Below are 15749 nucleotides of genomic sequence, written 5' to 3'. Positions count from 1 at the left end.
AACCTAAACAGATTAGGACCGTTTACGTCGAACTAGTTTGGTTAGATCAGATTCAGAATTTGAAAGTCCTAATCAAAACTCTTGAAAGTTTGTAAATCATCCGGAACAAATGTTAGACGAGGTAATAATATAAAGGTAAAAGTGGGTCTACTACTAAGCCCATATATATAGTGCACACGAATTGGTCAAATACAAATATTGGGCCACAAGAGATTGGAGAGGGTGAAGCAAGTTGGCCACTGGCCACAACTCTAATCTGCTTCGGGTCCCAGTAAGATATTTCAACCCTCTCAAGACGCCTTTACAAAAAAGGTTCATACCGTTTATTTCCACTCTTGTTTTTGTTTATTTCGTTCTTTTAGGTCAAATAAATTGCAATAAAGGTAAAAGTTTGTAGTTCACTCTCTCTCTCTCTCTAGATTCATGTTTGACCTAGATTCATGTGTCACACTCTCTCTCTCTCTCTAGATTCATGTTTGAAATCGGGTCAATATTAAAAGACTAGCTATATAAAGAATGAACAATGTTGATAGGTTGGTCTTCTTCACTCTTTTTTGAAGTAGAAAACCTTCTCACAATGGCTAAAATGTTTAAAAAAAAAATACACCATCTTAAATAGATAGATAATTTTAAAAAAACTTGGCTTAAAACAGAGTAAGTTACGATAACTATCATCAGAACCTTCGTTTGGAACCCGACATTAGAAAACACAATTAAACGTTTTTGGGGGTGTTTAAAAGTTAAAACCCTTAAAAGTTCGGTCTCAAACCCTTTAAAAACATGTGTGATTTCTACTTCACATTCTTCAAGTGCTCTTAATGTAAAGCATATAAATGGGCTCACTTTAACAATAGAAAAGACTTGACTCTCCGCCCATATGAGGCCCATATCACAATCAACGCGGTATCAGGCATGCGCGTGGGTTTAATAAAAGGCGTGTCAGATAAAGCAACAAACAAAAAGCGTTTCTATAAAAAAAAGCGTTACTATAAAAAAAAGCGTTACATTATTTACAGGCATGCGTTTGCCTATCAACGATTAAATTTGAGCGATACGTATATGAGACACGCATTTTTACTAATCACGCGCGCAGATGGTACTTGGCGAGTTGGTGTCATATCATATTAATATTATAGACTTGTGGCAGTCTGAGAGGCGCGTTAGGTTGTGATACTCAAAAAGTATTGTAAACTTATCAAAATTAAAATTGGTGTGAACTTTTTATATGGTTCAAAACTTAATGATAAACTAAAAATATAGAGAGGTTCATGTAAAATGTTATGGGAACTATGTAACGTATTAAACTGTAGTGAAACTTATATATATCGTTGAGTTTTTAACACTAATATGAAAAATTGGTAAAAACAAGATTACTGCAGGGATCATTAACCATGAACAAAAAGAATAGTGGGAACATTTGTAATTGGAACGTTATGTGTAGCATTAACAATAAACATAAATAAATAAAAGGGGGTCCTTCCTTGTACAATAAACGAACTTTATAGGAAACATGGAATTAATAAAAAAAAATCATTTAAGGGTAAATCTAAAAATAAAATTAAAAAAGAAGACAAATCTCTAATTTCTCTAATTTACTGTAAAACAACAGTAAAAGAGATGAAGAAGCTCAGAAAGAAACTGTCTCTCCATTATAAATTAGATCAGTCAGAAGAAGGAGGAAGAAGAAGCATCAAGAGGATGAATGAGATAAGTAAGAAGAAGCGCGAGCACCATTAGCAAATACGCTATCCCTTGATCAATCGATGTTCCTGAAATCAATACCACAGCACCCATCACTCTCATTAGATTTATTCTCTTTTTATTTTTTATTAATTAGATTCTGAATGCAAATGTGTGAATATATATATTAAAAACAAAAAACAAAAAATTAGGAGGAATCTTAAAATTTTGAGATTCAGATCTGGAAAGAGAGAGAGAGAGATCGGAAAAGCTTACCGTCGCTTGTGGGAGAAGGAGCAGGAGCTAAGGATTGAGCGCCGGCGAAAGGAGAGATGACGGCGAAAACGAAAGCGATTAAAGCCACAACGACAACGGAGTTCTTCGACGACGCCATCGAAAGAGAGACAGAGAGAGAGAATCTGAATGAATGAATGAATGAAATATCAAGTGGCGAGAGAAGGACTCCGGCGGGCGAACTAGAGAGAGAGAGAGAGAGATGACGAGACACGAAGAGAGAAGAGAGACGGAACTAATCACGCGCTTTTATAGGACAAAATACTGTAACCGGTTGTTGCCGGTTCTCTCCACTCTAGAGAATTTGTTCATGTCAAACGACACGTGTCCTTTTTTTTTTTCTATGGTTGAATTTTCCAAATTGACCTTTTTTTCCTTCGTGGATGCTTTGTGTAGGTTTCATCATCTTTTAAAATTCTTCTTTCTCAACGTTCAAGTCCGTCAACTTTTGGAATTGGAGTTTTTTTATTTTATTATTCGCTAGATTTTTTTTATAAAGTTTCGAAATTTCGTGTACTAGAAAATTCGATGGTGTCTAATCTAATGGCTTAAGATTATTATCCATTAACACGTCTTTCCAAATAAATTTTGATAGTAATCAACAAGGTTAATAAGTCTTTCCTAAATTTTACATAATCATTACGCGTTTGAGTATGTGCTGGTTCTTTAGCTTTTTTTATTAAACAGATGTGGATTTCGTTTCTACATTATTTTCAAAATTTTGGTCTAATAAGAGGAATCATGCTTTAGGCATACGAATACACTAGTATCGGCGTTTTAAGTTTAGCCATGTGTGCATCTCCCATTTTAAGTCCTTTTTTTTTTCTTCTTTTGTGTGGCTACACATACGTGATACGTCTATAACATCACGCTTAAAATTTAATTAACCAAGCCATTCTTTTTTTAACTAAAGCTTACAGAATTTAGTAGTAGATTTTAGTGTCGCTATCTAAACTCTGTTTCACTCTTCACATATTTCTCTAAAATTTTGAATATGATGCCTACTAAGAAAACATGTTTTTATATAGTTAGCGACCAGGAAAAAACATCGGAATGGGGAATAGTTAGGTAGTTATATAGTACTATTTAGCAGTGAAGAGGGATCGGCCACCATGTGATGAGATTCGCCTTTTCAGTTCTTTTACTTTTTATACTAGTACTAATTTATTTATACAAAATGGACCAAATTTAAATTATTTGGGATTTTTTCGGTGGAAATTGCCCTTACAGACTATTAGTAAGCCAAGTTGTGTCCCTTTTTTTTTTTTTTTTGGTTTTTAGTATGAATACGAGTATATATATAATCATGCAATGCGTTTTTTTTTCAAATTTACTTGGCAAATAAAACTTATATGAGTGAAATATATATAACGGCTAGTAAACGAATTATTGTTAATCCAGCATGGTTTTAGGTCCATCGTCACATGCATCTCAAGCAAGATCAGAGATCAAACGCAGTGGATGTCGGATTGGTTAAGGTGCCCGTTTAAAACGAGGTTGTTTTGTCAACATTATTTATTAATTTACTTCTCAGCAATATCATTAGAGCTGCCTAAATCACCCTACTTTTTAACGAGGTTAGTGGAGTAACATGTTTTCTCAAAAACTCTGTGGGTCCACAATTTTTTCAAAAAAAAATCTAGTATAGAATTCAATTTGCATTGGATTCCAAGAATTTGTTTTTCTAAGTTGGTCAAGTTTGATTAGCTTCAAGAACGGCGTCGTATAACGGTCAAAAGATGGTGGACCGATCACATGGCATAAAGATGATTGCACCAAACCCTTCAAGTAATCAACAACACACAATAATGAGATTTAGATTACCATATATACAAAGAAAACAGAAGCCATTCAACCCATTCCTTCATCAACACAACACAACACAACACAAGATGCTTTTTGCTATCTAAGTTTCTGAATCTTTTGACCCTAGCATCATCACACATGAAGGACATGAGTTGATCAAATGAAAGCTAAAACACCCACACACACAAAAAAAAAAAAAATTTCCAATTCAAGATTCTAGATTCCTGCTCAACTTTACGTGCTCTCCTCCATCTAGAAAATACCCAGAAGGCCAGAAGCACACATTCATCTCATAGATTGCAACTCATCCACATCATACCACTATTCAATGTTTACGTGCAAACACTTACTACTGCTCCTACCAAAACCCATTCATTATAAAGTAAAAAACCTATGATGACCTGAAAAATCTCAATCAAAAGTGACACATCATCATATGACTTACTCTGGTTTTCTATTTATTTATAGTCAAAAAGTTTCAGAACGCCAACTTAGGGTCAACAGCTCCTGAAGCATTGCCTTCACCAGTCATAAGCTGTTCAGGGTCCTGGGAGAGAGAAGCAGATACAGTTATCATTTCAAGTTCGTACACAAGTGTAACTATAGATGGGAAGAGCTAATTATACCTCCATTCCCCATTTGATGTAATCTGGTGACTCACAGGCCTTGTACTCATCTACCAAACTCTCAATTATGTCCCTTGATTCATCAAACTCTGAAAGGTCATTGTCCTGTTCATACCAACATGTAGATTCTCATGATTATTTCACCATTTAACTGTCAAAGACTCAAAGCTGTGTAAGTTGCACTAAACATCAGCCAAACAAAATATTTGAGCAGTCAACTTACAGCAAACATGGGAAACTTTCGGTAATTGTCGAGAAAAGCTTGTTTCTTCCTCAATTTATCATATTGGCTCAAACATTTGCTGAATAGGTGCCTGATACTAGTGTGGCTTGCTAACATAAGACCACTGACCTGAATTATCAAATACACCACCAAAATAAGAGTCTTTGTTGTATCTTCTAAAGCAGGAACCAGCAGCTTATGACATCACTTGTAAGGAGTACCAACTCTCATGATGATATATATATATAGAGTGAATATAAGATTACCCTATGGGCAGTTTGAACATATGGAGACTTCTTGGAAAGCGCAACCTGTTCCAAGTAAGATATTTAAAAAATTGTGATGCAAGTCCATGGTCAAGCCAAAAGCGATAACAAATCTGCAGACGTAATTCGGTTAGAACCTGTATGCTTGCAGGTCCCCAGTCAATGAAATTAACAAGCTTTCTTTCTCGTATCCTTTGCAAACTCTCATGCACCTAGTATCAAATAGTGAAACAACAAAGCCGATCACATCAAAAAGAAAGATTAAACCAATTCATCCTCCCTCATTAAGTCACAGTTAGGTAAAAGTACCTGAGTGGGATCAACTTCTCCTTGAATGATATTCAATATTGATATGTATTTTGCCTGACTAGCTTCTTTGTTTCTAGCATAAGACGAAACCATGATATTTTTTGTCTGCAAAGACAATAATGTCAGAAGAACATCTGATTCGCCTTTCCAAAATATATAGGAAAAGCAGACAGCTAACCTGTAGAAGTCTTCTCATAACATCCAGCACGGTAGTTTTACGAATGACATTTGCCTGCCAATATTAATTCAGTTAAGAGAGCAGGAAATCAATAAAATGAAACATTGCAGGAACACTTTGGCTTTGTAAATGCCAAACATAACAGGTAGAATTCATGTTCAAAAAGAACAATAGCTTCACATAAAATTTTATTTTGTGATTGATGGTCTAAGCTATTACACTCATTGAGATATCTAACCTGGCGCTCAACAGTCAATGGTGTATATCCAGTCATGAGGAAGTGACACCTTGGTGTTGGGATCAAGGATGCAAGCAAGCCAACCAAGTCATTATTCATGTATCCAGGATAGCGCAGTGTTGTAGTGCTAGCAGACATCACAGTTGAGACAAGAGAATTCGTTTGAGCAAAGGTAGGATTGGTCAGATGTAGACGCTCCACAGCTATTCTTCCCAAGGCAGTGTTGTCAAGTACAACAACACAATCAGCATTTAACGTAAGCCGCTTCAGGGTCAAGAGTGAGTTGTAGGGCTGGACAACAACGTCACTCGTTTCCATCTGATTGGGAAATACACTGTATGTCTGAACCAACTTCTTGCTATAGCGATCATTCAGAGTCTCCAACAAATAAGAGCCCATACCTTCATATGAAAAGAAGAAGAAAAGAGTCATTGACATCACAAGAAGCAGTGAAGAAACAAACATCAGAGTGTTATTAAACTCATAAAGGCTAAAATTCCAAATTCCGCAACATCACTAATCAATTAGCAAACGTATAACAGAACAGAACAGAGACCATGGATGAATTGAAGGAAGCTAAATTAAGATAGGGAATAAAGCCAAACCTGAGCCAGTGCCGCCAGCAATAGAGTGGCAAAGAACAAAGCCCTCAAGGCTGTCACTACCATCAGCTTCTCGATCAATCATGTCCATGATTTCCTCTTCAACACCCTTCCCTTGGTGATACCCGCTGGCCCAGTTGTTACCAGCACCACCACCATGGTCGGCAACGAAGATATTCTCATGATTATAAAGGTTACGATAGTCACCATTCTGAATGCCATTGATGACTCTAGGCTCCAAATCAATGAGTAGAGCTCGTGGGATATAGTGTTGGTCATCCGCTTGGTAAAAAAACACATCTTTTCTATCACCTCCCTACACAAAGCTACTCTTATATCAGTCATCTTCTTAATAGCTTTTCTCAATTCATATACTTGATGATAACAATGGTGTTCAATTCTCGATTCATAGAAATTTTAGAAACGATTTTGAAAACAATCAGACTTGTTAAAGACCTAAAAATCAAGTACAGGATTAGAAAAGAGAAGCCATTGGTTTCAGGAGAAGAAGGGAGGGACCTGAGTAGCGAAGTCCTCGAGGATACCATCTTTACTGATGCCGTGCTCAAGGCAAAGCTGTTTCCAGAACTCCATCCCGATCTGGTTCCCGCATTGTCCAACCTGAAGCGTTATTATCTCCCTCGGCATCTCTCTCTCTGTTCCTTAGTCAAGAAAGTTGTTGCAGGGAGGGGGGGGGGGGGGTAAAACTAGGGTTTCGAGAGGAAGAAGATGAAGCAATGAAATGGATTTAATTAGCTCTCTCTCTCTCTCTCTCTCTCTCTCTCTATCTCTGGCGCGGATACCTTTTTAAAAGTCGATCAATGGATTTTTACATAAAGCTTGCATTTGCGCAGCGGAGGAGATTAATAATTTTACTTACTAACTAGTAAGTAGTACCCGCGACTCTCACTGAACTCGGCTTAGGTTAAGGCGTGTTAATACTAAAGTAAACCATGCTAATTAATGCTATAACGCTCCCAGCTAGCTGCTAACCTGTTCTGCTTACTCATATTGGGCCTTATCATCGGTCCATTTTTCGTATTTTTCAGCCCATTAAATTTTCAAGAAAGGAACAATATAGCAGGGGAGGAGGAATAAAATATTTAAGGGTTAATAACATTCACCTAAAAATTTCTTTTCTTTTGATCTTGAAATTGATATATGCATGAATGCTAGATTGAGAAAAATAAACTAAACTCAGCTATAATCTTTCTTTTTTTTGTTGTCTAACCAGTTGCACTAAAATTAAAACAAATCTAAGCTCCAGCTGCTAGTCCATCAAAAGAAATTATATTGGGGTTTTTAATTGGCTCACTAAAGTTTTTAAGACCATTGTTTGTACCACCGAATTCAGAACCGTCTAGTTTGAAACGAACCAATCTCACTCGAGTCGAGTGTATCTTTGGTATATGTTTCTAAAAAGTCCAAGTTTCCAAGTTTCTTCTTACTTTTTAGTAATCAATTATCAATTTCACATGTTTTGACAATTGACATGGATTGATAAATTGATTATACAAATTTTTCTTATATGTTTTTGTCAAGTAATTAAATTGATAATTTAAGAAACTTTTTTTTTTCATGTAGCAAATTCGTGATTTAATTGTGAATATATTTCTCCTTTTCCGGATTATTATTACTAGTGTTGACAAAACGTCAGAAACAGAAACAAAATCACGCCAGCTTGGATGTTATAAGACCATATGACCAAGAAAAACAAAAACTAGAGGAAGAATACAAAAACCTTTAAACACTTTAAATAAAAGAAGACACACACACACACTCACTGTCAGAAATCTACATCGAGAAACCACACACATCATTCATGAAACACACCACCACAGAGAAAACGAAGAATATTATGGTTGTCGAGGATGATCGTATACTATGGGATTGTGGGAGTCCACTCTATGATTCCTACGAGCTTGTCTCTCTTACTCACATCATCGAACGCCATTTCATGTCTCTTCCTTCTCTCACCGGCACCGGAAAAATGTTTTGTTCTTCTCGAACGCCGTCCGATCTTGGTGAAAAGTCGAATCGCGCGGCCAGCACCGTCGTGGATCTCTGCTGCTCCTCTGATTCCACGGCTAGTAAACTATTGTGGGGTGTCTTTCAGACCAAGTGGTGGAAGAAGAGGTCGAAAAACGCCGAAGCCGTCGTCGATAATTTCAAGAAGAAGAAGAAGAATTTGTTTTGTCGGATCCTCTCTGGGATAAGGATTCCTACAACAAAATCTGGTTCTTCGAAGATGTGAATTTCCTTTCTCTTTTTCTTTTTTTTTTCGAGATCTTGCTCGCTCTTTCTTAAGATATAATTACATGTTCATGTGTTAATTTGAAATTTAATCGAATAAACTGTCATGAAAACGGGATATACATCTTTACTGATCCAGTAGTAATTGGTGGATTTAATACCATCATATCATATATTGGAAGCTCTGAAACGTATAGGCATGTTAGAGTGAAACGTGGATCAACATGCAATCAACGTTTACGTTGGGAAATATAACGATAGAATAATACATATATATATATAGATATAGGATTCGTTTGGCAATTGCCATTTATGCTAAGTGCTAACAGTACAGGAAGTGTCAGAGGAAAAAATGTGAGAAACTTGGTTAGAAAAACATAAGTGAATAAAAACAAAGGACAAAACATGTGAAGCAATGTGTATAATTTTCATGTTTTCTTCTTTTGACAATATTCTTCTAACATGCAATGATGCAAATGATTGACTCGGTCAACTGTTTTGGGAACTTGGTAAATTTGTGATTTGGTCACCCTTAAGGGTTGAGTATGTGTAGGTGCGATGGGCTTTTCTTAATTATGGGCCATCTGTATGATCAAAATTTTGAACAGAATTAAAGCTTCCCGTTACAATTTACCTTTTTCTTGTCAAGTTATAGTTTTAGCCGTTACAACATGATTCCTCTATAAAAAAGTAGTCTATTAAAGCTTAAAGATCTCAACGAGCATCTTCAAAAGCTCGATTCTTTATATCTAATCGTTACAACTTATGAATTCCATCTGTTCATCTATACAGTATATATGACGTAACATATTGTATTATCTGATGCAAAAATAAAAAAATGTACAATAGTATATTTAAAACAGTGAACACTTATATTAATAACCACCGAGGGGTACTTATCGCACTTCAATTGACATCATCATAATTGAGTTCAAAGGCTGCTGAAGAAAGAAAATAAATAAAAGGAATACATCACAGTGAATTCACAAGAAAGTGTAAAAGTAAATGCGAAATAGACCAACATAGGCTATTATTGCATAATCCATTACCAATTGGTTGTCTAAAAAAAAGTTGGTTTCCATGGTTCTCCATCCACTTCAGAGAGATCTTTTTAATTGGGGCTCCACATTTTTGTAAATTTAATAGGTTTATATTAATTACCCAAAGAAGCAATTTTGTTAATATCAAAGTAAAGGGATTTAAGAATATCACATGTCTGTAAAATGCTCCACCAAAATTGTTTTTTTTTGTTCATATAATCGTATGTGGTTAGTACTGTACTTAGTAGTAAGTAAGATAAGATCCAATTTCTTAAAAGTAAAAGTCATAGAAAAACAGAAGAAAAAAAAGAGAGTTAGAAAACAGTCAAAAGAAACACACGAGAAAATGTGGTGAAGCTTCTTCGATGGGGGTGGGTCTCGTTTGGTGTGGCACTGGGTTCCACCTTAATATACACATGGACCACTTTTGATTTAACGTTCGTCTTCTTCTTTGACCTTTTTTTTTTTGATTTACGAATAATTCCTCTCTTCTCTTTTTTTTTGTTTTGTTTTTGTTTTGCCATGTACTCTCATATTATGTTTATTTTGTTTTCTTGTAATTTATGAATGCTATATTAATCCTTTTAGTCTGTCACATCTTTTAACAAAGGCCAAAACCCTGCTTTTCCTTTTTTCTTTTTTTACATCAGTGGTCGCTCGCTGACATATATAGAAGCTATAAAGAAAAGCTATTACTATTATGTAAGTAAATATATATGGTTGTTATAAAAAGTAAAAGCAAAAACAAAAGTTTTTTAATTCCCCCACTCTCAGAATTTTACCAAATTACAAAGAAAGTTTTTGATTTGTGTTGTTGTTGGTCTTTTATATCCATAATAATAACCCACTAATAATAAATAAGATAATGTATAAAAAACCCACGTAACAAATACAATCAAATCCAAACATTTCGTATTATTTTTTTAAACAATTATTCAAAGATTACATGTCAGCATAAACACTAAAATAACGGCAGAGAATCAGACGGAACTGAGAGTGTCGCCGTTAGGAAAAAAAAATAAAAAATACGGAGTTTTGATATACGAATCTGACCACTGTGGTTGGTTGCGTCACAGCTCACTCGGATCAGAGAGGGAATAATGAAAACAACCCAACTACTGTACTAATAAGTAGTAAACGCTCACTGTAAAAATCGCCGACGTTTCCAATAAATGTGAGTGAGTAAATAATGTAAATACGGCGTCGTTTCTTTTCCAAGAGATGTTTTTTTTTCCTTCTTCTTTTAGCGTATCTGTGCCGTGTGAAAAGGAGCGAAATATTGGCAGAGAAACAAAAGCATAAAACACAACACCAGAGATTTTCTCCCAACAAAAGACCAAACTTCGAACTCAACGAGAGAGAGAGAGAGAGAGAGAGAGAGAAGTATTAAACCAAAACTAGATACATAAACTAGAGAGAGAGAGAGACAGATATATTCCACTTCTTTATTTCTCTTCTTCCGGTTTGGTTTTGGTTTTCCCGAGAAAATCAAGAAGGGATCGAGTAGCAGAAGCCTAAACCCAATCAAGAAACATAGCTCTGAGCCTCAAAGGTTTCAGTTTTTCTTCTCTCTCTCTTTTTTTCTAAATCTGTTCCCTTTATTTTACAAGTCGTTCTATTTCTTCTGGGGTTGTCTTCTTCTATTTCTGATTTCTGTGTATAATTTTTTCTTTTTAACAGACCGTTTTCTGGGTTCGTTTAATTTGATAAATAATAATAAATGACCGAGTCGACCAAAGTAAGGCTAGTTCGTTGCCCCAAGTGCGAGAATCTTTTATCAGAGCCTGAAGATTCCCCCTTTTTCCAGTGCGGTGGCTGCTTCACCGTTCTTCGTGGTATGTTAATGTTATGCTCTCTCTCTTTTAATGCCTGTGCTTTTCGTAGAATGAGTGTAGAGACTTAAATTCTTGATTTTTTTTTTTTTGACGATTGAGGTTTATTATTATTAGGCTTCTGATCTGGTTTTTGGTTGATTCGAATTATTAAGAAGTGGCTTCTTTCAATTATATGCCAGGCTTTACTCTAAAAGAGACTTTGTTTTTTCACATACAGCCAAAATTAAGGAGCGTGAAGCTGAAGCAGATCCTGTTTCAGACAAGTCCGTGGAACATGGAGCCAAACCAGTTTCAGTTAACTCCACTAGTTCCTCTGAGAAAGCCGTTGTGGATTCTAGTGATGAAACTTCATCTGACTCTGATGTTGTTCCATCATCACTTTCTGCTGCTTCTTTGAGACACCAGCAAAATGTTCCACTACTTGCTGTTAAGAATGATCCTTGTTGTTCAAAAGGAGAAGGTGACAGATCTATACTAGTGGATAAAAAAGATGACCCCAAATCTCAATCAGGGAGACAAGACTCGGGTTTGGATCAGTTTAGGAAAAGAACAACCAAGAGATGTGATTCTGATAGTGTCGTCATCAATAGATTATCCACCACTTCAAAGTACCCTTGTGATGAAGGCCCTACTTCTTCAGCCAACAACTACTTTCCAGATTCAGTCCGTGAGTTCCAGCATCATTTGAAAGATCAGAGCAATGAAGCAATCGAGCAAGACCGAGCTGGTCTTCTGAGACAGTTGGAAAAGCTCAAAGAACAGCTTGTTCAGTCTTGCAATGTGCCTGGTGAGAAACCTAAAGAATCTTTGTCTTCCACAGGGTTGAACAAGGGGCCTCCTATGAGGTTTCACAGTTTGGGTAATCACGCTGTTGGAGGTCCTTCTTATTACCATCAACACACCGAACCGCAATTCCCTTACAACAACAATAGTGAAGTCCCTCATAGTCTGATGCATCCTTCTTTTGGAGACCCTCACAGGTACCAGATGCATGGAAGAGGTCCTCATCCGCTGCAACCATCTCATCCCTACTACTCGGGACAATATGTAGGTAATAATAACAACGGTCATGATCTTTTTGACGCATACCCGCAGCAAAACAACGGGCATTTTCATAACTCATCTTGCTCTTGTTACCACTGTTATGAGAATAAATACTGGCGAGGTTCCGCACCAGTGATCCCTGACGCACCCTATAACGCCGGTTTTTATCCTCATGAGAACGTTATGGGTTTTGCTCCACCGCATAATCCTAGAACTTACGCTTCTCGTGGTCTACAGCCTCATGGCAGATGGCCTAGTAACTTCACTGATGCTCAAATGGAAGATCTTTCACGGATACGTCCACCTAGAGTTGTGTTATCAGGCGGCTCTCGTCATATCCGTCCTTTGGCTGGTGGTGCTCCATTTATAACTTGTCAGAACTGCTTCGAGCTTCTACAGTTGCCAAAGAAACCAGAGGCTGGTGGTACAAAGAAACAGCAGAAAGTGAGATGCGGAGCTTGCTCATGTTTGATAGATTTATCTGTTGTTAATAACAAATTCGTTCTCTCGACAAACACAGCTTCAACAAGACAAGGAGAAGCCCGCGTAGCTGCTGATTACACTTCCGATGACTATGATCTTCTCGGTTATGTGTTTCATTCGTTGGATGATGAACCAAGAGATCTTCCTGGATTGATTTCAGACAAGTCGTCTACAGATATGCAACACGTTCATTCTCATTCCGCTAGTCTTTCCGAGGGGGAGCTAAGCTCAGACAGTCTAACAGCTAAGCCACTAGCCCAAGCTCAAGATTCTCCTCTTCACGAGAACTACGTTGATTACTCATCGATCAATCACGACCGGTCTGGAGCAGGCAGCCGTAGCTCTCGTTCAGAACACGACAGGGTCACACAGAGCAGGACGACGGCTATGAGACAAAACTCCATGAAAGAGGTTTCACTTGCAAGTGAGATGGAAGTTAACTTCAACGATTACTCTCAGAATCATAACAACAGTGGAGTATCTAAAGATCAGCAGCAAAGAGCCAAGAAGAGCGGATTCGCGAGCATTGTGAAGAAAAGCTTCAAGGATCTGACAAAGTCTATACAGAATGATGAAGGGAACAAAAGCAATGTTTCTGTAAATGGACATCTTTTAACAGAACGTCTGCTGAGAAAAGCAGAGAAGCAAGCCGGAGCCATTCAGCCAGGAAACTACTGGTAAAATATTGTTGAGTTTTTTAGATGCCATTATCAGCTTCTTCATAACTCTTTTTGTTGTTGATGAGTTTTGGGGACATTTCTAGGTATGATTACAGAGCTGGATTCTGGGGAGTAATGGGAGGTCCAGGTCTTGGAATATTACCGGTAAATAATTGCATGCATTTTTGATATTGCTTCATGTCACAGTTAAGAAGTTAAGAAAAGTAAAAATCATTTGTTTGTTTTGTTTTGTTTGCAGCCATTCATAGACGAGCTGAATTACACAATGCCAGAGAACTGCTCAGGTGGAACAACGGGAGTGTTTGTAAACGGAAGAGAGCTTCACCGTAAAGATTTGGACTTGCTTGCGGGTAGAGGACTTCCTCCAGACAGAGAGAGATCCTACATTGTTGACATTACGGGTAAAGTCATAGATGAAGACACCGGTGAAGAGCTTGATTGCCTCGGGAAACTTGCCCCAACGTAAGACATTTTTTTTTATCACATCACTATTTAATTTGTTCTTGCTTTGACTCTCTCTTCGCAAGAAAATTTACACGTGATCTGGTTGGTTTGTTGTTGATGGTCCTCCAGAATTGAGAAATTGAAGCGTGGGTTTGGAATGAGACTTCCAAAAAGAGCTACGTGACGGAAGAAGATAAAGACGAGAGATGTATTTAACTGAATGAATATCTTTGTTTATTCATACTGTACTCCGAAAATTTAGAGAGCTTATGTATTTATTTATTTAGAAAAAATGGTATATTTATTTTCTTTCAAGGGTTTTTAATTTTAATTATGGACTCAGCTGCCGGGATTATACCCAACTAATAGTACTTATTAGTCGGTCTCATCTCACAGTCTGGCAGGACAAATATATCGAACCGGAGATGTTACCAACTTTCCAAAGCATGACTACCAACTCTGCTAGTGAAGCGTTCGTCGTTTAGAAAATATGACTTAACTATTTCAAGTGTAAACGTATAGAAATGTGAATGAATCTATATATGATAGCAAGAGTTGTATAAATGCAGGGATCAAATAAGTGAAAAAAAATAAGAAGTTTTAAAATTATTGTTGATGTTACAGCATAATTATCAAGATATAGTAATATTGTTTATGATGGGATTCATGGGAAAGGTCATCGATGACTCAAAATTGCAATATTTAGAAAACTTAAGTTAACGTTTCTAATACTTTTCATTGTGTGTCCCAAGACACCAGAAAGCATACACATTTGATATCTATCATTTTAAAGACGTATATTTTTAGGCAGTCTTACTTAAAAATTCTGGTTTAATATAATACATGTATCGCACAAAGATCCGACGACTTCATATATATATTGTTTGAAAGTAATTGGAATAAAAGAATTTGTGTGGGCTGGCTTGTTTGTTTCGGTATAATATATACTAGGTGCTTCCCCATGCGTTGCGTTGTGGTGTAGTTGACACTTTCTTGTTTTTTTGGTTTTTTTCCTTTTCTCTTTTGTATTATTTCGTTTTAATTAGACATATATGGGTTTCACAGTCACTTGTATTTATACACTATATGTTTATACCATTTCGTTTAGATGTGTACAATTGTGGCGTTTATTTTTTATGAATTATGAGGATGTTGTTTCTTGCTTTTGAGGATCCAGTCTTATCATTGACTGATATTGTTTCTAATACATTTATTGTATTTTAGATTTTCTAATTAACTGCTTATGTAAACCCTTCATACGTTGATGTTGCAATAATAAGTTATTTTTTAACAATAATTATCTTCCGTGTAAGTGATTATGTTTGTATGCCCATGTTTTGGTCTAATATCAATAAGATCGTTTCTGTTTTTCTTTAGTTGGCTTTGAAACCAATTTTGAGTTAAGCAAATAATGGGTCGAATTATGGTGTTAATAAATAATATAAATTCTTATGTATATATATTGTATATATGTGACTATAAGTTTAGCTAACTAAAAAATTCTGTAATATTTAAATATAATCTTGAACATATATATATATATATATATATATTATTTGTGGGAGGAATGTATGGAAATATTGGACAGAAGTTATTTTTGAGTTAAATGACCTTTTATGCCTTTAAAGTGAGTTAAATATTAATAAATTTTTATATGTGTCTTGATTTTTTTAAAAAGGAATACCAAGTGTTTCCTTCCAAATTCCAAGTATTTTAGTTTTCTTATATGATTTTATGAACTTCAATGT

The 15749-nt window shown here is 36.1% G+C and overlaps 4 protein-coding genes across 7 annotated transcripts; 2 read left to right on the top strand and 2 right to left on the bottom strand.

The window, feature by feature from the left end:
• Positions 1-1416: 1416 nt before the first annotated feature.
• LOC104699729 (arabinogalactan protein 20) lies at positions 1417-2200 on the bottom strand. Its single transcript, XM_019227228.2, has 2 exons — positions 1957-2200; positions 1417-1769 (listed from the first exon to the last, which is right to left on the bottom strand). The coding sequence occupies exons 1-2, from the start codon at positions 2072-2074 to the stop codon at positions 1666-1668; spliced, it is 222 nt and encodes a 73-aa protein (XP_019082773.1). The 5' UTR covers positions 2075-2200; the 3' UTR covers positions 1417-1665.
• Positions 2201-3552: 1352 nt separating this feature from the next.
• Positions 3553-7162, bottom strand: LOC104699727 (tubulin gamma-1 chain-like). 3 transcript variants are annotated; one of them, XM_010415072.3, is made up of 11 exons: positions 6742-7162; positions 6226-6538; positions 5621-6021; positions 5383-5436; positions 5205-5309; positions 5033-5107; positions 4896-4940; positions 4630-4758; positions 4407-4511; positions 4226-4327; positions 3553-3756 (listed from the first exon to the last, which is right to left on the bottom strand). In XM_010415072.3, the coding sequence occupies exons 1-10, from the start codon at positions 6868-6870 to the stop codon at positions 4259-4261; spliced, it is 1425 nt and encodes a 474-aa protein (XP_010413374.1). In that variant the 5' UTR covers positions 6871-7162; the 3' UTR covers positions 3553-3756; positions 4226-4258. The 3 variants fall into 3 exon arrangements, with proteins under 3 accessions (XP_010413374.1, XP_010413373.1, XP_087316451.1); XM_010415071.3 differs by lacking the exon at positions 3553-3756 and adding an exon at positions 3764-4138 and having other exon boundaries at positions 6742-7154; XM_087460325.1 differs by lacking the exon at positions 3553-3756 and adding an exon at positions 3764-4132 and having other exon boundaries at positions 6742-7130.
• Positions 7163-7889: 727 nt separating this feature from the next.
• LOC104699726 (uncharacterized) lies at positions 7890-8588 on the top strand. Its single transcript, XM_010415069.3, has one exon. The coding sequence runs from the start codon at positions 8045-8047 to the stop codon at positions 8474-8476; it is 432 nt and encodes a 143-aa protein (XP_010413371.1). The 5' UTR covers positions 7890-8044; the 3' UTR covers positions 8477-8588.
• A 1925-nt stretch (positions 8589-10513) lies between these two features.
• Positions 10514-14335, top strand: LOC104699725 (uncharacterized). Of its 2 annotated transcripts, none has more exons than XM_010415068.3 (6): positions 10514-11067; positions 11196-11350; positions 11568-13554; positions 13641-13701; positions 13796-14019; positions 14131-14335. In XM_010415068.3, the coding sequence occupies exons 2-6, from the start codon at positions 11236-11238 to the stop codon at positions 14183-14185; spliced, it is 2442 nt and encodes an 813-aa protein (XP_010413370.2). In that variant the 5' UTR covers positions 10514-11067; positions 11196-11235; the 3' UTR covers positions 14186-14335. The 2 variants fall into 2 exon arrangements, with proteins under 2 accessions (XP_010413370.2, XP_087314376.1); XM_087458250.1 differs by having other exon boundaries at positions 10808-11067; positions 11530-13554.
• Positions 14336-15749: the final 1414 nt, after the last annotated feature.

Source organism: Camelina sativa, chromosome 7 (assembly GCF_030686135.1).
Source record: "Camelina sativa cultivar CO46 ecotype springtype chromosome 7, ASM3068613v1".
Lineage (NCBI taxonomy): Eukaryota > Viridiplantae > Streptophyta > Magnoliopsida > Brassicales > Brassicaceae > Camelina > Camelina sativa.
The sequence above is the reverse complement of the archived record's forward strand: the minus strand, read 5'-3'. Positions and strand labels throughout refer to the sequence as shown.